At 39.7% G+C, this 25,375-nt stretch overlaps 1 protein-coding gene across 7 annotated transcripts in view; it reads right to left on the reverse strand.

The window, feature by feature from the left end:
* The window catches only part of MAST2 (microtubule associated serine/threonine kinase 2), a 363,010-nt gene that overhangs the window by 40,022 nt on the left and 297,613 nt on the right, over positions 1 to 25,375 (reverse strand). For all 7 annotated transcript variants that reach the window (XM_030572265.1, XM_030572260.1, XM_030572259.1 and 4 more), the window contains 3 exons: positions 20,632 to 20,707; positions 19,585 to 19,794; positions 4,469 to 4,570 (listed from right to left, as the gene is read on the reverse strand). In XM_030572265.1, the coding sequence (XP_030428125.1) occupies positions 4,469 to 4,570; positions 19,585 to 19,794; positions 20,632 to 20,707 (388 nt within the window). The remainder of the gene's footprint in view (positions 1 to 4,468; positions 4,571 to 19,584; positions 19,795 to 20,631; positions 20,708 to 25,375) is intronic.

Consider the following 25,375-nt stretch of genomic DNA (forward strand, 5'->3'; position numbering starts at 1 on the left):
AACTATTAACCTGTCAGCGGTGACTAGGACCACTTGATAGGTCAGACAGGATGCACATGCTTCAGCTAAGAAAGTGTTGCTAAAGTACCTTTAACTCTGATCTGCAAAACTCATTGTTTAGCAGTGCTGGACTCCTGTGCAGAGACTACCAAATTATTTTGAACCAAGTAATTGTTTTGTACAGTGGATCAGTGACTGGCATCAAACAGCACAATTTACCTGAAAAAATGGTTAGCAAGACAGGAGATGACCCAAAAAATCAAACAAATCCCAAAACCCAAAAATAAATACAATCAGAAAAACCAAGAGAGGAGAGAAAGTGGAGGAGGAAAAGGGTGCTTTGAAAATTGTTAGCACCTTGGAGCAAAGACCACCACTTTGTTGTACAATCCATTCAGTGACCAGCTCAAAGTCAGCACTAACCAAATAATAGGCAATATTGCCAAAGGCAGCAGCGAGTGAAGGAGGTGAGAAGTGCCTCTGACTTGGGTAGGAAGAAGTCATTAGTGATCTTAGGAAGAGCAGCAGACAGGAACTAGATCAGAGGGAGAGTTGGTGGAGACAAATGGGCTTGGCTACACTCACACTTTACAGCGCTGCAACTGGGGTGTGAAAAAACACCCCCCTGAGCGCTGCAAGATACAGCGCTGTAAAGCATCAGTGTAATCAGGGCAGCAGCGCTGGGAGCGCGGCTCCCAGCGCTGCACGCTACACCCGTAAGGGATGTGGTTTACATGCAGCGCTGGGAGAGATCTCTCCCAGCGCTGCTGCTCTGACTACACTCACACTTCGCAGCGCTGCCGCGGCAGCGCTTTGAAATTCCAAATGTAGCCATAGTGTCTATGCACTGTGAGGCCCAGACACAGGCAAGTAGTAGGAAAAGACTAGGGGGCAGGTGGAGTGGGAGGTAGGGAAGGATTTTTTTTTTCAAGATAAGACTGACCTACTTGCTGGGAGAGAGAAAGCAGCCAGTGGATAGATAATAGTTAAAGTTAACAGACAAGGAAAGGATGGAAGAAGGAACAGGGAAGAGAGGTGGAATCAATAGAGCTGAACTAATCTTTTTAGTCGAAAATACTTTTAAGAGATCCTCTAAATGTAGTTTTACATAACTGAATGGAATAGCCTTCTGCAGCAGTGTTCCAGTCTGCAATATAATACCACTGTCAAAAACCACTGTTAAATTGCACATTTTCCCCAAGAGACGGTCTCATTAGTAAATAACACGCATTTGAAAAAAGTGTCTACTTAACGTATTTCCCTGAGAGCCCAAATTGCCGCCTTCAAAGCCCAAATGCTCAGCCCTTAATAAACTATATGCATTTTACAGTCTGGTAGGTAAGACTTAAACATTAAATAACCAAAACTGTAGAAAACAATTAAAACCCTTTACACCCATTACTCCAATTTCCTCACCTGACCTACATGCTCAGTCATTTCATTTTATATTGAAGAAGCAGGAGTCATATGAGTGGCTGGATATAACATTTGTTTCATATGAAAAAATTTTAGTACATTTTGTACCATTTAACAGCACATCTGGTCTGATGAAAGCACAGCAAAACTAAAGGTGAAGTTATAAAAACGGGTGAATTCACATGCTCCGAAGTGTAAGAGAAAACTGACAGCCAAGCTATTACAATCGAAAGCCGTCTGTTAGGATACTCTTGCTCCCATACACAGTATCAGATGGAACACTAGCACTGATGGCACTGTGATCAATAGAATAGGATAAATAACTTTTTTAAAATGGTTAGGTAGACAGAGTGCTTTAAAAACACAGAGAATACTAAACTAGAGAACTGTACAGTATTTATATACTTTGGAGTCTTGCCACTTTGTTTCCAGGGCTGTCATTACAAGCTTTGGAGTTCATTACTCAAATCTCAGAGGCACTATTGCCTCCACCTGCTCCCATGCTTGTCTCAGGAGGACAGGAGCGGCAGCTAGCACAGGAACCTCTTGATACATTAATTTGCAGCTAACGGCACGTATGATTTAGGAAGTGCTTCCAAGAGGAACACCACACTACAGAGATGGCATTAAACTTTGGCAAATGCTCTTACCCTTCTAAGGTGACATGCTATTCTAGTGACACGTCTCAATTTCAGTATTAAGCAAGGTAAGCACCACGAGAGTCACAGCAATCTATTTCAGTTTAGTTTTGCTTTTTCAATCCCAATTTCAACTTGTGGGGAAGATTTTCAAGTAAATTGTTAAAATTAATGACAATCTCTCAATACGACTGCTTTGAAAATTCACTCAGTTGAAAGACTCAATGCTGTAAATAACTGCCTTATACTCTCAAGTAAGCTCAGCTAGATTAAAATACAAACATATATTCTGTTGTCAATTTTCCTCCTTGCAAAAACCAAACAAACAAAACACAAGAAAAAGGCTTGTTGCACTGAGCTGTCCACCTTACGAGAAAAGCTTCACACAGCTAGTTTGTCTTCCAACCGCTCACACACTGAAACTCACTCCTTGTTGGTACAAATCTCATATTAACTGCTGAAAGTTTGCTTCTTACATGAGCCCTGCCACTGCCTCTCTAAGCACAATCATACCGAAATTTATCTAGCTGCAATAATGCCTGAAAAAGAGGCAGCTTAACTCAGCTCGATAGATTCCAAGGCCAGAAGGGCCCATTGGAGCAGGGGTGGCCAACCTGAGCCTGAGAAGGAGCGAGAATTTACCAATGTACATTGCCAAAGAGCCACAGTAATACATCAGCAGCCTCCCCTCAGCTCCCCCACGCTGCTCCCCGTGCCTCTCACCCACCAGTAGTTGTGCCGATCAGCGCCTCCCCCTTCCTCCCTGCTCCTCCCAATCAGCTATTTCGTGGCGTGTAGGAGATTCAGAGGGTGAGGAGCAAAGGCATAGCAGGCTCAGAGGAGGGGGCAGGGCCTGAGCAGTGAGCACCCCCTGGCACACTGGAAAGTTGGCACCTGTAGCTCCAGCCCTAGAGTCGGTGCCTATACAAGGAGCCGCATATAAACTTCTGAAGAGCCGCATGTGGCTCCGGAGCCGCAGATTGGCCACCCCTGTGTTAAAGCATCTAATCTAACCTCCTGTGAAATACAGAGCCAGATAATTTCATCCAGTGACTAGCCCTGTATTGAGCCCAATAACATGTCTCACTAAAGCATCTCTTCCAGACAGGCATCCAAGTCTGGATTTGAACTGAGATGGACAATCCATCACTTCAGGTTGTTTGTTTCAACTGTTAATCATCCTCACTGTGAAGTATATATGCTTTATTTCTCATTTGAATATTTTGGCATCAACGCCGCTGATTTTTATTCTCTATTTTTCTGCTAGATTAAAGAGTCTTTAAATCCCTTGTATTTTCTCTCCACAGAGGTATCCATATACCACAATAAAACCAGCTCTTGATCTTTTTAATAAGCTGAACAGATTGAGCTCCTTAAGTCAGTCATTGAACGGCATTTTCGTCAACCCGAGTCATTTTGGTGGCTCTTGTCTGTACTCCCTCCAATTTTTCAGCATCTCTTTGTTTGATGTTTGAACACAGCATAGTATTCCAATATCAATCTCACTCAATGTCAGCTACAGAAATAAAATCACCTCCCCACTCCCCTTTTTGTACATCCATGGATCATATTAGCCCTTTTCCCCACAATATTACACTGGCAGCTCATGTTCAGCTGTCTGCCCACTATGATCCCGAAATCCTTTTCAGAGTCACTGCTTTTCAAGATACTGAGTCCCCATTCTGCAGGTATGACCTGCATTCTTTGTTCCTACTGTCCAGAACTAAGTGTAAAACTATGTCCTCTGACTACTCTGAGTGGGTAGTTTAAGAAAGAAATATAAGACTTGCTCTTCAATATATTCAGGTTGTTCTGTACAGAATTTAATCTTGCTCACAGACTCCTTTAGATTGTTCCCACCTGCACACATGTAGTTCCATGTCAGAAAATGACAATTTAAAAAAAAAAATCAAAGTATGTCTACATAGCAAAGAAAGACCCAGCGCAGCATGCCAGTTGACTTGGGTCACAGGGCTGTTTCATTGCTGTGTACACTTCTGGGTCTGGGCTCTACGACCCTGGGGGGGAGGGGGGGGAGAGGATCCCACAGTTCAGGCTCCAGCCCAAGCCTGGAAGTCTACACAACAATGAAACTGTCCTGCAGCCCGAGGCCGAGTCAGCTGACAGGGGCCAGTCACAGGTTTTTCTTTGCTGTGTAGACATACCCTCAGAGTCCAATTCTCATTTACATGAAGGATCCTTTAAGTAGGCTAGATCCTTTAAGCTGCTCTAGCAATTTATACCCACTTTAAGGGCTCCACACTTCCAGAGAGGCCCTGTGTGTCCTTGTTTTGGATTTGGACCTATTTTTTCAAAAACTTATTTTCCCTGTAAGAATTGGTTCTTCTTACTGTCTTGTGTACCCAACCAGGCACTTCAAAGCAGACACACTTTCTTCTGAGGATTGTGCTTACCAGGCACTCAAGCAGTCGAGCCGGCCGTGCAATGATGATCATCAGCTTTTTCACGAGCTGGGTAACAAAAGCCACCTCCGAGCTCTCCGATCGCTCGTGGGCCTGCGGAGAGCAAAACATCACGTTATTGTTCAAACAGTGAATCATCAAACACTAAATCTAGAGCAATCAGCTTTGTAACCATAATTCAGCAGTGAAGGCTTGACTGAGTCAGGCTAAGCAATTAACAAAGCTCACCCTGTGTTGCCAAATCATATACAGCTTTTCCTGTATAACTAATTCCCTTTTTCAAGCAATGAATATGCTAGAGGCCTTTTTTGTTATGAGTTACCTGAAAATCTCCCTTAGCCATGGTGGCTTTTTAATTTAAACAAAGATTTCTAGTCTAACTATTAGATGTTATCACTGGAACTGTTTTCCTTTCCAGGGTGCTGAATTCTAGAGAATGATGTATATTTAAATGTAAAGTTTTAAAGTTTATTTCTACAGTTTCGCATTTATTTTCTACTTATTATGGAAGATCTTAACGTGTATTTTTTTCCCGATTTCATTCTTCTTATTCTGCCAATCAAATTGTTAATACCTGATGTACAGTGCACAGAAGGAGAACACAAAGTACATAGAAAATACATTTACTGTTGACAAATGTTATTCCTTTAGGACAATAGGTTTTTGCCATTCCACTATAAACTCAATGCTTAGTTTCATCAAGGTTTTCCTTTTCTTTTTATAAGAAAGAAAGCAACTAAACTAATGCCTAGAAAATATGAAAACAGATTCTGAGAGGTACAAAAAGACCATTTTCCTTCTTGCTTGCTCTGTCCTAGAATGGCTACAGCACAAGATCCAAAGCACATGTAAATAATACTTCACTCTGCAGGCTGATAAGGGACTGCCACGCTCCAGTTCTCCAAAGGTATTTAAAATAAACTGACAAACTACCACTAAGATCTCGTAGACTATATATTCTGCTTTAGCCCAGCCACAGAAACAGAGTCCTGAACTGGCTGGGTGACACACATTACCTCCGAGCTTTTAGTTGCCTGCAGGCATGATATTTTATCAACAAGGATTCAGGTGGCAAGAAACAGAGGTTCATTTAATAGTGCTCATTAAAACAAAAATAAAAAATCCATACACGTTTGAGAAAACAGACAGCATTGGTAGTCACTAAGGAAGGGTAAAAGCACAGGGAAACCTGGATTCTGAACTGAAAAACCATAAAGTACAATTTTTAAAAGGTATGTTCTCACAATTTCTTACTAAAGCTTTTTCCTTTGGAAAATAAGATATTGCTTAATCTGGAATAGGTTATTGTTTAACAGGTTATGTGAGAATACAGTGTTAGAATTTTAATCTAGAACAAAAGGACTTATCTATAGAACTACTGATAGGTCAACCAAAGAGAACACAGGAGATGCTTTGTGGGTATATTACAAATGAAAGTCACAGAGAATAACATTTTGAAACCCATAACTACTTGACAGATTTTTAATAGAATGTATTTCAAAGCTAATTACTAAATAGCAAACAGACAATTATCTAACAGGGGACACTTTGTATTCTCTCCTCTGTGCGCCACAGTACAACACCCAGTTAAAGTAACGAGACAAAGCATGAATTTTGGATAAAATTTCAGTGTCTTCATATTCAAAAGAATTTTTTTTTATAGATCATCATAGGTTATCTATATTTAAATAACTAAAACATTAACCACAGTGTATTATTTCTGATACAAGAGCCATGCAAATGGAATGTCAATTTACATCCAGATAAAGTAAATCATGTAGAAAAACCGATTTATCCTTATGCATCGATATTTATATTGTCAAAGGCAATTTATTTTTATAAATCTAGCTGTATTGTTTTCATCCTTTCTAAGTCACTGAGAGGACACAGACAAAATATTCTTAAAAATATAACTGATTCAATCAGATGTTCTGTTCTGAAAATGAAACACTAACTCATGTCTGTCAAATGATAAAGAAAGGCTAAAAAAAAATTGAGAACTACAGGATTACAAAAATCAAACACAACTTGTAAGAGCCACTCAGCCATAATCTCTGCACAGTGCTGTTGTTCCAAGATCCTCAGTAAAATTGCTTCTTCTGGTTTCCTTCTCTCACAGGATAGTCCAGACATCTCTACAGATATCTTGTTTACAATCTGCCCCAGTTATAGTATCTCAAAATCACAGGCTTATATACCAAACAACTGCTTGCTTCTACCATGCGCCTTGGTATGATGCATGCCATCTAATTAGCAGTTCTCAATGACGACATGCTTGTCTGAAGGTTGCTGGTGTCATTTCAGGGTTTTTGTTTTGTTTTTCTTGAGGGGAGGGGAGCGTAGGGGTTACGGGTGGAGGCTGATGCCATTCCTGTACACACCAAGCTATTTCCAGTGACACATGTATAGGAGGTAGAGATGGGTAATTTACAAGCGATTCCCTTATCTGAAAGACCCATCCGTCACTAACTCTAGCCACTGAGGCATGAAATTAAAATCACCGTCCTCCCCTGGGGTTCAGCAGGACCAATGACTGGAATATGCAAGTCACAACACTGTAATTGAGCTAATATACTGATACCAACCAAAACAGCAGAGCTGCAGTGCCAAGAACCAATACATTTCACTTATGCATTAATTAAGAAAGCAATTCCAATTTTCAAGTGGGCAACATAAAATCAGCATAATATAACCGTAATAAGGCCCCTTTTTCTTTGTTTCATTTACAGATACACCTGTATATCCCTCATCTTTCTTTCCATCAGAAAATCTGACTAATTGTGTAAATATACAATATTGCCAATTCAACTCATTTTATCTGGTTAGTCATTGCGTCAGCGCAGTAACTGACTAATCTTTTGTTCTGAACTCTGTTTCTACTTTGTTTCATGAGGTAAAAGATAAATAAATCAATACTACGGATCCATATAAGAAGGCTTTTACTTTATTTTCTAATATTCTGACTTCAAACTTTAAGCTTCTCATGAAAGTTATGCCTAAAAAATTATTTTGAATTCATGCCTACTTCAGGAAGTCCACCTGATAAATCCAATTATTTAATAAACCAAATACTTCTTGGCTAAAATATGACACTTTATACTTATATACAAGTGAATTAATCTTATTTGCCATGGTAACATTTTGGTATTTTATAACAAGATCTAGTATGTAAGTGCCTCTAAGTTTTCTATAGCTATTTCCAAGTCAGCTATGTCTGAATATTTGATTCTTCATATTGTACTTTTTCTTTGCTTTATGATGAAGTTTTTGTACAATTTGAACCGTCCTTAATATGCACCATTTTCATTAAAGTTTAATATTTTCTTTTCCCTATAACTTGAAATTCCGGCTTTAAAAAAAATCTGATTATCCAGGGTTTTGTTTTAAATGTACTTTATCCTTTAAAATATTCTTCCTTTAAAAGAACAGATTTTGCTAAACTACATACCATACACTGACCTTCTGCAGACTAATTTCCTTGTTCTGTGATAAAGACATTTGGTTCCCTGATGCTACCACAGTTTATGCAAATACTGTAGATAAACAATGGACTATATTGCATAGACTGCTCCATACAGCAGCAGTGAGTGCAATTTATAATAGCCCTCATTGTATCTATTATTTGTATATAGTGCTATAAATGTGCAGAGCATCTTAAAAACTAACCAAAGGTGAGTACCCTGCTCCCAAGAGCTCACGGTCTAAACATAGTAACCGATGTCTTGACGTATTCTCACGTTAGTAGCTCAGTTCTGTCTCTGAAAGAAATCACAGTGACATGGCTTTGCATTTAATCTGAAATATCCTGAATGTGTCCCTTCATAGTTTGGAGAGCATCTAAGGGAGAACGGAAAAGAAAAGGCAGGGAAAAAAGGGATTCATACGCATTCAAAAAGCAACGAAAAAGAGAAGACACAGGAATGAGAGGAGAGAGTAAAGCAAGAGGAAGAGAGGTGGAAAGAAAAATGTCTGGTGTTCTCTCAGCTTCTCTCTAACCTCCTTGTCCTCTCCCACTATTCCCTTTCAGTCTTTTCCCTCCTAAAGGAAGCATCTTGCTTCTGGTTTATGCCTCAGCTCTTGAAAGGGATACCTCAAGAAAGAGGTCCTTGGCGACAAGTCATCGGAACCAGCATGCATTCTTGCAAACAGTCAACCTCCAGGCAGTACTATTATTATTATTATGCTAGCACCGAGGGAACCAATCTTATCTCTCCCTGTTCTTGTCCTCTTTTCTCCTTTAGCTAACGGATGGGCTAGAGTTAATTTAAGAAAATCAATTAAGAAGAATCGACTCGCCTGTCCCACCCTGACCCTGCGGAAGAAGCTAACAGAGAGGGGGCAGGGCAGCTCCTGACTGTCAGTTACTGTAGAAGAGTGGAGATGATTGCTGTACCTTACACAGTAACAGTTCAATGTCAGCTCTCCTTGTGCTTGGCGAGAGAGGTAAAGGGGAAGGCTCTTTTGGAAGCATCACTCATGGGATAAAGGGAAGAAATGGGAGATGTGTCTGACAGCCACTCTCTTCTGCCAGGGCAGGGTCGACCACCCCAGATCTCAGGGTGAGCTTGAAGGTGGGGAGAGGAAAAGGTCAGACTCAGCCCGAAACTTTGACAATACAGCAAAGGGCTGCTCTACTAGGGAGGAGAAAATCTGTTTGTGTGAGAATTCGAAGCCCAGGTGGGCAGTGTCTAGAGACAGCAAAGCTGATTATAGTTCTCCCTGCTGCTCCTTGAAATCTGAGGTATTGCAAGGATATGTGAATGCCTGGCTGCGAAGATGGTGTCGCCAGGAGGGCTTTGGCTTCCTCGACCATGGGATGCTATTCGAGGAAGGACTGCTAGGAACAGATGGCGTTCACCTTTCGAAGAGGGGAAAGGCCTTATTTGCGCACAGACTGGCTAACCTAGTAAGGAGGGCTTTAAACTAGGTTTGACGGGGACAGGTGAGCAAAACCCACAGGTAAGTGGGGAACAAGACCTGGGAGATGGGTTGGAAACAGGACGGAGCACGGGCTATAATGGCAGAGAGGAAGGAGGGTCAGGGCAAAGCTGGGAGGCAAGATCAAACCAGTATCTTAGATGCCTATATACAAATGCAAGAAGTATGGGTAATAAGCAGGAAGAACTGGAAGTGCTAATAAATAAATACAACTATGACATTGTTGGCATTACTGAAACTTGGTGGGATAATACATACGACTGGAATGTTGGTGTGGATGGGTATAGTTTGCTCAGGAAGGATAGACAGGGGAAAAAGGGAGGAGGGGTTGCCTTATATATTAAAAATGTACACACTTGGACTGAGGTGGAGATGGACATAGGAGATGGAAGTGTGGAGAGTCTCTGGGTTAGGCTAAAAGGGGTAAAAAACACAGATGATGTCGTGCTGGGAGTCTACTATAGGCCACCTAATCAGGTGGAAGAGGTGGATGAGGCTTTTTTCAAACAACTAACAAAATCATCCAAAGCCCAAGATTTGGTGGTGATGGGGGACTTCAACTATCCAGATATATGTTGGGAAAATAACACCGCGGGGCACAGACTATCCAATAAGTTCTTGGACTGCATTGCAGACAACTTTTTATTTCAGAAAGTTGAAAAAGCTACTGGGGGGAAGCTGTTCTGGACTTGATTTTAACAAATAGGGAGGAACTTGTTGAGAATTTGAAAGTAGAAGGAAGCTTGGGTGAAAGTGATCATGAAATCATAGAATTTGCAATTCTAAGGAAGGGTAGAAGGGAGTACAGCAGAATAGAGACAATGGATTTCAGGAAGGCGGATTTTGGTAAGCTCAGAGAGCTGATAGGTAAGGTCCCATGGGAATTAAGACTGAGGGGAAAAACAACTGAGGAAAGTTGGCAGTTTTTCAAAGGGACACTATTAAGGGCCCAAAAGCAAGTTATTCCGATGGTTAGGAAAGATAGAAAATGTGGCAAAAGACCATCTTGGCTTACCCTTGAGATCTTGCGTGACCTACAAAATAAAAAGGCGTCATATAAAAAATGGAAACTAGGTCAGATCACGAAGGATGAATATAGGCAAATAACACAGGAATGCAGAGGCAAGATTAGAAAAGCAAAGGCACAAAATGAACTCAAACTAACTATGGGAATAAAGGGAAACAAGAAGACTTTTTATCAATACATTAGAAGCAAGAGGAAGACCAAGGACAGGGTAGGCCCACTGCTCAATGAGGAGGGGGAAACAGTAACGGGAGACTTGGAAATGGCAGAGATGCTTAATGACTTCTTTGTTTCGGTCTTCACTGAGAAGTCTGAAGGAATGTCTAGTATAGTGAATGCTTACGGGAAGAGGGTAGGTTTAGAAGAGAAAATAAAAAAAGAGCAAGTAAAAAATCACTTAGAAAAGTTAGATGCCTGCGAGTCACCAGGGCCTGATGAAATGCATCCTAGAATACTCAAGGAGTTAATAGAAGAGGTATCTGAGCCTCTAGCTATTATCTTTGGGAAATCATGGGAGACAGGGGAGATTCCAGAAGACTGGAAGGGGGCAAATATAGTGCCCATCTATAAAAAGGGAAATAAAAACAACCCAGGAAACTACAGACCAGTTAGTTTAACTTCTGTGCCAGGGAAGATAATGGAGCAGGTAATCAAAGAAATCATCTGCAAACACTTGGAAGGTGATAAGGTGATAGGGAATAGCCAGCATAGATTTGTAAAGAACAAATCGTGTCAAACTAATCTGATAGCGTTCTTTGATAGGATAACGAGCCTTGTGGATAAGGGAGAAGCGGTGGATGTGATATACCTAGACTTTAGTAAGGCATTTGATACAGTCTCGCATGATATTCTTATAGATAAGCTAGGAAAGTACAATTTAGATGGGGCTACTATAAGGTGGGTGCATAACTGGCTGGATAACCGTACTCAGAGGGTAGTTGTTAATGGCTCCCAATCCTGCTGGAAAGGTATAACAAGTGGGGTTCCGCAGGGGTCTGTTTTGGGACCGGTTCTGTTCAATATCTTCATCAACGATTTAGATGTTGGCATAGAAAGTACGCTTATTAAGTTTGCGGACGATACCAAACTGGGAGGGATTGCAACTGCTTTGGAGGACAGGGTCAAAATTCAAAATGATCTGGACAAGTTGGAGAAATGGTCTGAGGTAAACAGGATGAAGTTCAATAAAGATAAATGCAAAGTGCTCCACTTAGGAAGGAACAATCAGTTTCACACATACAGAATGGGAAGAGACTGTCTAGGAAGGAGTATGGCAGAAAGAGATCTAGGGGTCATAGTGGACCACAAGCTTAATATGAGTCAACAGTGTGATACTGTTGCAAAAAAAGCAAACATGATTCTGGGATGCATTAACAGGTGTGTTGTAAACAAGACACGAGAAGTCATTCTTCCGCTTTACTCTGTGCTGGTTAGGCCTCAACTGGAGTATTGTGTCCAGTTCTGGGCACCGCATTTCAAGAAAGATGTGGAGAAATTGGAGAGGGTCCAGAGAAGAGCAACAAGAATGATTAAAGGTCTTGAGAACATGACCTATGAAGGAAGGCTGAAGGAACTGGGTTTGTTTAGTTTGGAAAAGAGAAGACTGAGAGGGGACATGATAGCAGTTTTCAGATATCTAAAAGGGTGTCATCAGGAGGAGGGAGAAAACTTGTTCACCTTATCCCCCAATGATAGAACAAGAAGCAATGGGCTTAAACTGCAGCAAGGGAGATTTAGGTTGGACATTAGGAAAAAGTTCCTAACTGTCAGGGTAGTTAGACACTGGAATAGATTGCCTAGGGAAGTTGTGGAATCTCCATCTCTGGAGATATTTAAGAGTAGGTTAGATAAATGTCTATTAGGGATGGTCTAGACAGTATTTGGTCCTGCCATGAGGGCAGGGGACTGGACTCGATGACCTCTCGAGGTCCCTTCCAGTCCTAGAGTCTATGAGTCTATGTGCTTGCCTCAAACATGATCTCTGTCTGCCAATCAATCACTTTGTGGAGACAGGGGCATGGCCGTCTGCTCCCTCACTCCAAGAGGAGGGTGGGTTTTTTTTGTTTTTTGCTGGGGGGAGGAGAGAGTTTGTCCTGATCTTTCTTTCTACTCTTTTTTTTCCCCAACTACCTCAGAATTAGGCAGGTGGGGAGTGCTGGATCATGACCCTCGTGCCCAGCTGACTGCAGGAGCTAGGCTGCCTTCCATTTCCTCCGCAGTGCTGTTGCTAGAAGGGAACCCTAGGAATGTCCTCTCAAATGTTATAGTAAAGGATGGGTTTTGTTTTCATAAGAGCTTTTAAATTCACCATTAAAAAACCCCATCTAAATATAAAAAATAGTCTCATTCAATTAGAGAAGACAGAGATGGAAAGAACCTATTACATCATTCAATCCCTCTCCCTGACAATGCTAGGTTGTTTTCCACCGAACATTTTCAAATGTATTTGTCAGGTCTAGGCTTAAAAGACCCAACTGATGGAACTTCACCACTTTCCTTGGGAGATTATTCTGCATTCCAGATATCCCAAGCACAGCAGCAGGCCACCAGAAATAGTACTTTGATAGTCAATGAAGAGATATCCTTTTAAACAGCTTAAAAACTAGGCCAGTGAGAGCATTCCAGACCATGTTTAAGTCCCTCAAGAGGTACAAGAGATTTGATATTTGGTTTCAATTATCAACTCGCAATTTTAAAATCAAGACTGGATGTTTTTCTAAAAGATATGCTCTAGGAATTTTTTGGGGGAAGGTCCGTGGCCTGTGTTATATGAGAGATCAGAGTTATATGATCACAGTGGTCCCGTCTGGCCTTGGATTCTATGAACTGCCTTGTGAAATCTATCGATATCTCGCTGAACTCTGAGTGGCACGTTGCCTTTATCACTGCAGAATACTACCATTGCCAAAGGGTTGATAAGTTATGGCATTAATTCCCAAGTCCAGTCCACCATTTGAGTATGACAGGGTATCTCTTGCCAAGAAAAGTGTAGGATTGATATTTGGTTTAAAACATCAGACAGCAAAGGTTTCTATACTCTCACATAGGGTCCTGGTCTACGATTGGCTCTTCTAGGGCTTGTCCACACTACCCGCCGGATCAGCGGGCAGCAATCAATCCAGCAGGGGTCGATTTATCACATCTAGTATAGATGCGATAAATCAACCGCTGAGTGCTTGCCTATTGACTCTGGTACTCCACCAGAACAATGAGCGCAAGCAGAGTCAACGGAAGAGCGTCAGCTGTCAACTTACCACAGTGAAGACACCACAGTAAGTAGATCCAAGTATGCTGACTTCAGCTACACTTGTCACATAGTTGAAGTTGCGTATCTTAGAGTGACCCCGTGCGGTACTGTAGACAAGCCCTTAGTGCTACTACAATAAAATTAAGATGAGAAGGTGGTGGCAGTGGCAGTAGTAGTAATACTTCTTCATGGAGGTTGACTGTTTGAAAGAATACATCCTGGCTATGACAACTTGTCTGCAAAGACCTCTCTCTTGAGGTTATCCCTTTCAAGAGCTAAAGCATAAACCTGAAGCAGCACCTTTAGGAATAACCAGTCCCTGATTCAGAAATCACAGCTACTGGGAAGTGAAATAATGCATACATTAACAAGTTCACCAGCTCTAGGATACCAGCAGAACCTCAGCCACTCTGCAGTCATCATGATACAATTCCTTGAGAACCTGGCTATCACAGAATCACAGAATTGTATGACTGGAGCGGATCTTGAGAGGTCATCTAGTTCAGTCCCTTGCACTCATGGCAGAACTAAGTATTTTCTGAATCATCCCTGACAGGTGTTTGTCTAACCTGCTCTTTAAAATCTCCGATGAAGGAGATTCCACAACCGCCGTAGGCAATTTATTCCAGTGCTTAACCACTCTGACAGTTAGGAAGTTTTTCCTAATGTCCAGCCTAAACCTCCCTTCCTGCAATTCAAGTCCATTACTTCTTGCCCTATCCTCAAAGGTTAAGTACATTTTTTTCTCCCTCTTCCTTGTAAGAACCTTTTATGTACTTAAAAACAGTTATCATGTCCCCTCTCAGTCTTCTCTTCTCCAGACTAAACAAAACCAATTTTTTTCATCTTCCCTCATAAGTCATGTTTCTAGACCTTTAATCATTTTTGTTGCTCTTTTCTGGACTTTCTCCAATTTGTCCACATTTTTCCTGAAATGTGGCACCCAGAACTGGACACAATACTCCAGTTCCTGATTAGCGTGGAGTAGACCAAAAGAATTACTTCTTGTGTCTTGCTTACAAAACTCTCATTATACATCCCAGAATTATGTTTGCTTTTCTTGCAATAGTGTATTACTGTTGACTTATATTTAGCTTGTGGTCCACTATGATCCCCACATCCCTTTCCACAGTACTCCTTCCTAGGCAGTCATTCCCCATTTTGTATGTGTGCAACTGATATACACGTGTATCTGTGGAGTACTTTGCATTTGTCCTTATTCAATTTCATCCTATTTACTTTGCGCCGTTTCTCCAGTTTGTCCAGATCATTTTGAATTTTAATCCTATCCTCCACAGCACTTGCAACTCCTTCCTGCTTGGCATCATTTGTAAACTTTATAAGTGTACTCTCTGTATCATTATCTAAACCATTGATGAAGATGAACAGAACTGGACCCAGAACTGATTCCCACTCAATATGCCCTTTCATCTTGAATGTGAACCACTCATAACTACTCACTGGGAATGATTTTCCAACTAGTTATGCATCCACCTTATAGTAGCTTCATCTAGGCCAGTGGTTCTCAACCTGTGGCCTATGGGCCGCTTGCGGACCAATCAGTACACAGCTGTGGCCCACCTGACATCCTCAGGGCCATACAAGTAGTAATGGATGAGGCCCATAATGATAAATATGTTAAGAACCACTGATCTAGGCTGTATTTCCTTAGTTTATGAGGCGATCATGTGAGATAGTATCAAAAGCCTTACCAAAGTTAAGATATATCATATCTACCACTTCTCCCCATCCACAAGGCTTGTTACTCTGTCAAAGAAAGCTATTAGGTTGGTTTGACATGATTTGTTCTTGAAAAATCCCTGTTGACTGTTACTTATCTCACTATCTTCTAATCTAGGTGTCTGCAAATTGATTGCTTAATTATGTTCTCCATTATCTTTCCAGGTACCGAAGTTACACTGACTCATCTGTAATTCCCTGGGTTGTCCTTATTTCCCTTTTAATAGAGTGGCACTATATTTGCCCTTTTCCAGTCCTCTGGAACCTCTCCCGCCTTCTATGACTTTTCAAACATAATTGCCAATGGCTCAGATATCTCCTCAGTCTGCTCCTTGAGTATTTCATCAGCAGACTTAAAGACATCTAACTTGTCTAAGTAATTTTTAAGTTGTTCTTTCCGTATTTTAGCCTCTGATCCTACCTCATTTTCACTGGCATTCACTATGTTATATGTCCAATCGCTACTAATCTTTTTGGTGAAAACTGAAACAAAAAAGTCATTTAGCACTTCTGCCATTTTCACATTTTCTGTTATTGTTCCCCCCGCCCTCCCACTCACTCACTGAATAATGGGCCTAACCTGTTCCTGGTCTTCCTCTTGCTGCTAATGTATTTGTAAATTGTTTTCTTGTTACCTTTTATGTCTCCAGCTATTTAATTTCTTTTTGTGCCTTGGCCTTTCTAATTTTGTCTCTACATACTTGTGTTATTTGTTTATATTCATCCTTGGTAATTTGACCTAGTTTCCACTTTTTGTAGGACTCTTTTTGAGTTTCAGATCACCGAAGATTTCTTGGTTAAGCCACAGTGGTCTTTTGCAATACTTCCTATCTTTCCTACTCATTGGGATAGTTTGCTATTGTGTATTTAATAATTTCTCTCTGAAAAACTGCCAACTCTTTTAACTGTTTTTCCCCTTAGGCTTGCTTCTCCTGGGATCTTACCTATCTTTTGGAACACTCTGCCTATAACAGGACAGGTGTGGAAATATATAAACATAAGAATGACCCTACTGGGTCAGACCAAAGGTCCTGCTAGCCCAGTATCCTGTCTTCTGACAGTGGCCAGTTCCATGTGCCCCAGAGGAAATGAAGAGAACAGGTAATCATCAAGTGATCTATCCCCAGTTGCTCATTCCCAGCTTCCGGCAAACAGAGGCTAGGGATACCATTCTTGCCCATCCTGGCTAAAAGCCATTGATGGACCTATCCTCCATGAATTTATCTAGTTCTTTTTTGAACCCTGTTATGGTGCTAGACCTTCACAACATCCGCTGGCAAGGAGTTTCACAGGTTGACTGTGCGCTGTGTGAAGAAATACTTCCTTTAATTTGTTTTAAACCTGCTGCCTATTAATTTCATTTGGTGACCTCTAGTTCTTGTGTTATGAGAAGTAGTAAGCAACACTTCCTTATCTACTTTCTCTACACCAGTCATGATTTTACAGACCTCAATCATATCTCCCCTTAGCCATCTCTTTTCCAAGCTGAAAAGTCCCTCTTATTAATCTCTCCTCATACGGAAGCCATTCCATACCCCTCATCAATTTTGTTGCACTTGGCATTATAAAGTTCTGCTCTATTGAGTGCCGTGTCTGAACTCAGCTGTGGATTTACCTACCAGAGACATAGCTTCTGAAACTGAAATTGAGTTCCCATTTTCATGTGTATATCTGTTGCCTGTTAGCCCTCTGTCTCATCGCTTAGGTCCTGAGCTATGCGAGTGGTTGACAGATATTTTTTCCACAGAAGTCATCAGTAGGTGCAACTCTTCAGTGACATCTTTGCTTCTTGTGCCTCCTTGTAAGTTTCTCTAAAGAGCCATGGTTGCATTGTCTAACTAGACCCACACTGAGGTGTTGCTTGGCTTGCACTGGAAGCTTGTGCTGCTCACATTTCTAGTCTAGTCTAATTTTCACATTTCCTTTTAAAGACCATCACTCCTGGACAACTTCTTTGGTGAGATACAACCCCTCCATTCTACAGACTGGTCGGCTTTTTCCACTGTGGGTTATCAGTCTTGTCATTCTGACACTGCCTGAGGGGCAGCCTGACACAGGGATAAAGCAACACAAGTTTCTGTAAGTCCACCAGTTCTAGACTCATTCAGATGCACACGAAGGGCTAGAGAGCTCATGTGGAGGTGGGCTCATCTGATCATATCCAGGGCTCCGTGTGATGGAGCCAACAGCGTGCAAACAATACCACACCAAGACGAGCTGTGATTGCAGTGAAACCTGTGTTTGCTATTGAAATTCGTGATACTTGCCCTGGAACATAAAGACACATCCTACTTTTGTGCTGAACTAAACTTCCAAACACATAAGCATCTCAGATGGTGTCTGGGAACCCTTTTCATGACAATCCAGCCACATAGCTCTAGGAAGGAGAACTCACTGGAAGTGGCATTCCTGGATGGTATTTCATAGACTCATAGACTCTAGGACTGGAAGGGACCTTGAGAGGTCATCGAGTCCAGTCCCCTGCCCTCACGGCAGGACCAAATACTGTCTAGACCATTTATGAACTAGTCTTCACTGTCGCTTTCATGAATGCTACAAATTCACTTGCCAATAAATAATTAAAACACTCCTCCGCTCTGCTAAGTCCTCAACAACAAAAAAAAAGGTTAACTGTCGTTACTTGCAAATGTCACAAGGTTATCTCTGAGGGCTTTAACAACAATGCACTTCCTAGTAATTAATTCATACTCCTAAGAGAAGAAACATGAACTGAAAAAAGTATGAGTTAGATTAAACTGTGTAAGCAAAATACAAGATAAACAACAGGATATTTAAGATCAGTATAAAAATCAATGTACCACTGAAATGTTATGTTCATAGTAGTTAGTTCTAACATATAAGTGACATTTTAAAAAACCTCACAGATACCGTCACCAGGCATCCCCTTAGACTCTTGTGTTGTCAGAATTCTCCTCTTTATAATGGAAGATCTTTATGAAGACAAATTTGAGTTTTCTCTCCCAAGTAATTACAGCACACATCAAGAGGAGCTCTGTCTTCAAAAGGAGATTGCTAAACATTTTAGGTAATATGAGTAAGATTTCCTAGTATTTTGCACAGCTTTTTAATCTTCATACCATTTTCTCATGTACAGTGCCATTACCTGGAAAGAATGGCAACGGTGTACAAATTGCCAGAATTCACACCACGGGAGCTGCAAACTGCTCAGGGAAATATGTATGCAGCTCCACAGAACATATACAAAACCCAACACAGGGAATAAACTAATTTTATTTCAACTAACTTAGCTCATCTCTCCCTTCTTACATCACTTGGCAATACCTGTGATCTTCCAAGACATAGAGGCTATAGGCATCATCACCTCCATAATATTCCAGCTCAACTGCTCCCTAACCAAGAAGCAAAAGTAAGAAAGTTTTTCCCAAGCCAAAACCTATACTATGGTAACAAATAGCACTATTGACAAACCTAACATGACAGCTGTGGCATATCCTTTTGATCCCTATAATTTATTCTCTCCATCAAAATTCATCAGAAGAATTCCAGTCCAGTTTACATATAGGTAAAGCAGGGATTTAAACTGACATACAAACATTACCTTCTAGGGACATTTTTATCAAATATTTCTTTTATTTTATAGGAAAAAGTGGTTTTGTTTGAATAGTTGAAGTGCAATCAACATGTATTAAAATTTGTGCCCTCCTGTGTTTTTGTTAATACTTTGAATGCTACAAAATACAATGCAGAACTAAAAACAAAATGAATAAAGTTCAACTTTTGAAAATCCTTTGTAAAAAATTTTTTTATAGTAACACAATAAACTATGACGTTTTTATTCCTTCAAGGCACTATCCTCATTAATAAGTCATTCGAATTCTTAAAGTACATGAAAGTAAAGCAATTTCTTTTATCTGGTTGAGCCCAATTTTCACTGAAGGGTGAAGTCTCTACCAACTCATTCATGTACATTTCTTGATTTTTGTAAAATTGGAGTACAGGGGTAAAGTGATTTGCCCAAATATACCTGGTACGTCAGTGGCAGACTCGGATATTAAAACTGGTCTCCTAACTCCCCACCTGGTGTCCTACCCATTGGCTCTCCCTAAACTCAAGGTTTTATTTATTGTTGAAGGTTTAATCAAAGCAACATATTATATATTTTCTGAGCGGACTTACATCCTGTAGGAGTTTCTCTAAGTTCTCCTGCAGCTCATAAAAGTACCGGGAAGTAATAAGTCCTTCACGTGATTTATCCAGGCAGTCTCTGGACAGCTCAATAACCTGATGATAAATGAAGCTTAGGACCCCATCTGCTAATTGCAGCACGTTCTCTGGAGCATTAGAAGCAATAAACTCAGCCAGCCGTTCCTCCATCTGTGCTGTGGCCTAAAAGCGAAGAATAAAAAGAAGACAAACTTACTTGAACTTTGCTATCTTGACATGTAAATGTGAACAGATAGGATGCTAACTGATACACTTTTTCATTGCCAAAATATATGACTGTTCAAGAAAGCACAGTGATATCAGAATTCACAGGAAAAAAAAATACCACCAAGAGTTCTGGTTGTAATGACATGTAAATTAACTTAAACACAATTAGAATCTTGTAGTAAAAAATCCAAGTTTCTGAAAGTCAAAACATTCAGTGTTAAGGGTCCATAGAAACCTCAACTCTGATTCTGTATCCCCCTGTGCTGTGCACACAGAATGGGAATCACAGTATTAAATTTATTACAGGAGTGTCACAGAATGCAAGGATCTTGAAGAAGAATTAAGGTCAAGATTGCTGCCGAGTGCTCAGGGACATTGACCATAATCAGCTGCGATGTAACAAAACAAAGGTGATTATTTCAGATCAGGATTAAGCAATGGGAGCAAGAGCACTTAGCAAAAAAGTTCCTATCTTCATGCATATTCCTTGTAAATAAATAGGGAAAGGGAAGAGGAATTCAGGAAATATGAAACATCAATAGTAATTGCTCACCAGGATGCTTTTTAAAGTATTCCATCAGCAGTCCTCTAAACATTAATTCTGTTTTCTCAATTGTGAGATTAAAGTGAAAAACAGAGGATGAGTATGTCTGCAAACTCTGAACAAACTACGCTGCTTAGAAACCATATGTAAGCAACTGGATCTCTCTCAAGTAAGTGCTTATGAATTAATTCTAAATGGTGTTGTTTAATACTTTCACTGAATAAATTGTTCAAAATATAGGTCCTTACCTTTGGAAACCTTTCTTTGTACACATGATTCATCATTACTATTTCGCTGTCAAAGGAAATTGGGGAACGACCAGGACTGAAGGGAAAAAAATATATTCATAATTTATAACTTTCACATTGACGGTAAAAAAAACAACCCCAAACAGCCATTGTGAGTGTGCTGCTTAGATCAGATATGGCCATCATAGGCTTGTCTTCCCTACGGAAAAAAAGGAATGATCTTAACTCAGGTTAAAATCCACCTGAAGAGAAGACAATTTGTAGTTTTCACAAGAGTTAGCAGGTCGAAAACTACAAACTGCCTTGTCTTCACTAGAATTTTAACATCAATTAAGAACCCACATTCTTTTCAAAGTAAAGACAACATCAAATATACTGACATTTAAAACTGATGCATAGGCTTACAAATCCAATTGTAACTGTTTTACTGTTCCCAGTAGTGTGGTCCTCCATATTTCCTGCATTCCCGCGCATTTTCATTTAGCCCTCCTTAGCAACATTCGGAGACCCTGAAGGAGGAGAGCTCAGTTCCCTCCAGAGTCTGCCATGTTGAAAGGGGACATTGTAAAGTGAAGAAAGATACTAGGAGCTATGACGTTATTCACATCAAATTATATATATATTTTTATTATCCACGGAGTGATGTTAATAAAAATATATATATAATTTGGTGTGAATAACGTCATAGCTCCTAGTGTCTTTCTTCACTTTACAATGTCCCCTTTCAACATGGCAGACATATTACACAATGTATGCAATACACTTTCACAAGGTAGCTTCTTGAAGACACTGAAAAACAAGACACTAAATCCTGACAGAAGCTAAGTCTGTATTACAGCTGGATTACATTCAAAAGATTTGTTGCATCTCATTTCATCACATCTGATGTTGGTATGTAATGCTATGACTCATTCCATGGTTAAGAGGAGCCAAAGGCTGAATGAAGTAATGCACATACAAATTAATTACACACGTAGTTACCTGATTGCCTGCAGCATGCTATGGCTTCATTTTTCTGGTTCCATTGTTTTTATTTTCAAAATAAACTGTAATGCCCATTATAACACATTACATGGTTATTTGTTTTTATGATTTTAAGAGTATACATCTTGCTAAATATATATTCTCTATGTTAAAAGATAAATTATTTCTGGCCTGAACCAACTCAAACAGATAATTTAAAAGTTTCTTATGATGGGTGAAATATGTCTCTCTGAAAGGAACAAATATATCTGAAACTCTGCATGCATTAGAGATACTATCCTGTAGCAAACCTATTTAAAGGCAAAAACATTGTCCTGGGAACAGTATATTTATAACCCTTCTGCAAAAGTTTTCTATTTTACCAGAAAAGAAAGCTCCTCCCCTCAACCCCTCTTAATTCTCACTTTCTTATGCACTGGTAGCTTCCCTGCCACACACACCTCCACCCCTTCCCCCCATCCTCCCGCGCAGTTGCTGATGAATAGCCTTTTCACTATCCAGAATGACAGAGCACACAAAAAGCAGTGATAAAGTCTGATCAATTTCCAAATTACCATTGAAAACAAAATCCTCCCAATATAACATGTCAAATTAAATGCCTAATTCACTATGGCAAGATTGTGATGTAATATATTGCACTATAACATTTTATGTTGAGATTTAGTCTGGGAAACTACAGAAGTAATTATGTAGATAACTGATTAACCAAAGGTTATCAGGCAGACAAAACAGGTTATTTTATAACACCTTGGAGACAGATTACCAAGCCAAAAGAAAAATCAGAACCATTCAGATAACTGAATTCAGCGTGGGGGAATTGTAAAGGAATTTTAATATCATGAATAAAGTTAGTTCTGATATTTCTATTGACACGGCATCTGTTTGAGATGCAGAAGCTTTAGTCAAATATACTGTATAATATAATTTCACATTTAATACTGGAAAGTCAAGCTTCACAAGGCAATGCATTATTTTCTTTCAGAGTGGGGATAAACTTCGTGTGCATGCATAACATTTTAATATAGAAGGGTAGGAGGTTTTTTTCTCTGTGTTCTGTGAGGGTCAGTGGGGGGTGATTTGTTTATTGTCTGAGTTTTCCATTTCAGCAGAGCAGACATTAGGAGAATAATATCTGTCCCCTTAAGCTCACTAGCAGAATGAAAAACTACCTCAGTTTACTTCCCCCTTTGTGAAATTACATTCCAACAAACCTTAAGTGGCACATCTCGCCAACACAGGTATCTGGATTTCTGCCTGTCAAAATACATATTCGTGAATCTGTACAAATTGAAAAATAGCAAATATGCAGCTACTCCAGGGAGTGACACTTCTTCTATTAATAAATGAAGCCTTAGAAAACTGTAGTGCAGAAGGGACTAAATGAAAGCGAAATATTTCCTAATATGTAATTTTTCTCTCAATTTGACAGGTGCATTTATTAGAAAAATGCAGAAGAGCTCAAACCTGTGATCTTTTCTGTCTCACCCCTTTCGAAGAAGAGGGGATCTAATGAGGATGTATGAATAACACCACCTTTCTAAACTCAGTCTGCTTGGCAAACAATTAAAAACATATGCCTTAATCTTTTGTCACTGATACTAAAAATAATTTTAACAGCAACAAAGAGAATGTTATAAATCCACAGAGACGTATGTGTATAAAATTAAACCCTTGAGGCTCGAACATGTTCCCTGTGAAGTCAATAACCAAATGACATGTCAATAGGAGCAGGATTGGTCCCCTAGATTGTGAATTTTACCAACATACAAGATTATACGAAAGAACATTATCTAGAGAATTCACATAACACTTGTATGTTCAAACTCACAGAAAGCAAGTAGTGCAGTGTTAAAGAGAGACAACAGAGACACTGGATACAAGTGCCTAGAAGACACAGTAGCATTTCATAGACCTACTGTGTATAGCTTTTGAAAGCCATGTTATATTTCAAACTTAACTGTACACCTCTCTGTTTCTGCGCCTTTGTTGTGGATGATCAAATACACACACTGCAAAAAACAAAAGTAGGGCAGAGAAAGAAGACAGAATACTAAGCTAAGACCACGACCAGGTAACATTTTAGAGGATGTTGGGAGTATATTGCAAGGAAAAAAGTACAGAAAATTAAATGTGAAATTTAAGACTTACTCGTGAATATTTATTTAAGGATCACTTGCTGCATAATCACAATCAGACAGCTGGTAAATTCTGTTCCAGTTTGAACAGACAATTTCTGTGGTACCACTGAGTAAGGAAATTCTGAGGCAAAGTGGTATACCAGGAATGCCTCAGTGCAAGTCAGAATAAAAATCAGCTTTTCTAGATTACAGCTATTTCACAGAAATACTTCTGCTCAAAGTTCTCGGAACAAACAGGAAGGCTGGCTCGAATCTGTGTATGCAGAGCGTTTTTTGCAGAGTGCTTTGCAAGCCCATTTCTGAATTTGCCATAAGCATATTATTATTTATATGAAATGTGGCATGTTACTTTTTTATGTTTATTGAATTTATTTTACATAAGCCCCATATTATTTTTAGTCCATGGATGTAAACTATTTGCAGCTGGTTTCAGATTGTGGAACACAATTCAGGCTAACATTTTGTTGCCCTGCTATTGGTTTCTTATGAACATGCAATAGGATTTAATATATTACTTCTAACAAGTCAAGATTGTTAGCAAAGAAAATAACTGATTCTAACACAAATTTGAGGAAACAAAAATTAATTCATTTTCTCCAAGAGATTTGCATTAGGACTGAAACCAGACCTTTTAACTATATTAAGACTATTTGAGCAAATAAACAAAATATTGGACAAAGGGGAAGAAGTCAACAAAAATTTATCTGAATTTTCAAAAAGCCCTTGACAAAGTCACAAGTGACTTATGAAAACTAAGTAGTCATGGGGTGAGAGGTAAAGTACAGTCTTAGATTAGACAGAAAGCAGAGTAAGAATAAGTGGTCAATTTTCAACATGGCAAAACATTAACAGTGGTGTGGCCCTAGGATCACTGATTCTTAATGTATTAATTAATCTAGAAACGGGAATCAATAGTGAGGTGGAAACGTTTACAGATTAGACAGTTATTTAGGCTAGTCGAGACTGGAGAGGACTGAAAAACTTTAGCGTGATCTAAATAAATAAGATGAATGGCCAGCAGGATGGCAGATAAATATTGACAAATATAAGGTAATGTCCATTGGAGGGAATCATTTTAACTACTGAAACTAAAACTACTAAATTAACTGTAACCACTCAGGATAAAGACTTGGGGTTTGTGGTCAGATCAAAGAAAATCTCTGCTCAATATTCAGCACACCAGTCAAGAAAGGAAACAAAATGTTAGGATATATAAAGAACAGGATGAAAAAATACAATAAATCAATTGAATATTGTCTTCTGGAGAAGTTTTGGTCAACTTATCTCAGAAAGGATATAGGAGAAACAGAAATTGTTCAGACAAAGGCAATAGAAATGATTAAAAGCATGGGAAGGCTTTCCATGCAAAGAAAGATTGAAAGATTGAAATTGCTGTGCTTAGACAGAAGGCACGGTAGAGGTAAAATAATGAATGGTATGGAAGGCAAATAGGAACACCCAATTTTACCTTTTCTCATCACAGGGGAGCCAGGGGATGGTCAGTGAAATTGAAAGGCATTTTTTAAAATGTTCCCTTTTTATCAAATACAATGCATGATTAACCTATGGAACTCACTGCCGTGAAATATCACCAAGACCAAGAATTTAATATGGTTCAGAAA

This window comes from Gopherus evgoodei, chromosome 8, assembly GCF_007399415.2.
Source record: "Gopherus evgoodei ecotype Sinaloan lineage chromosome 8, rGopEvg1_v1.p, whole genome shotgun sequence".
NCBI lineage: Eukaryota > Metazoa > Chordata > Testudines > Testudinidae > Gopherus > Gopherus evgoodei.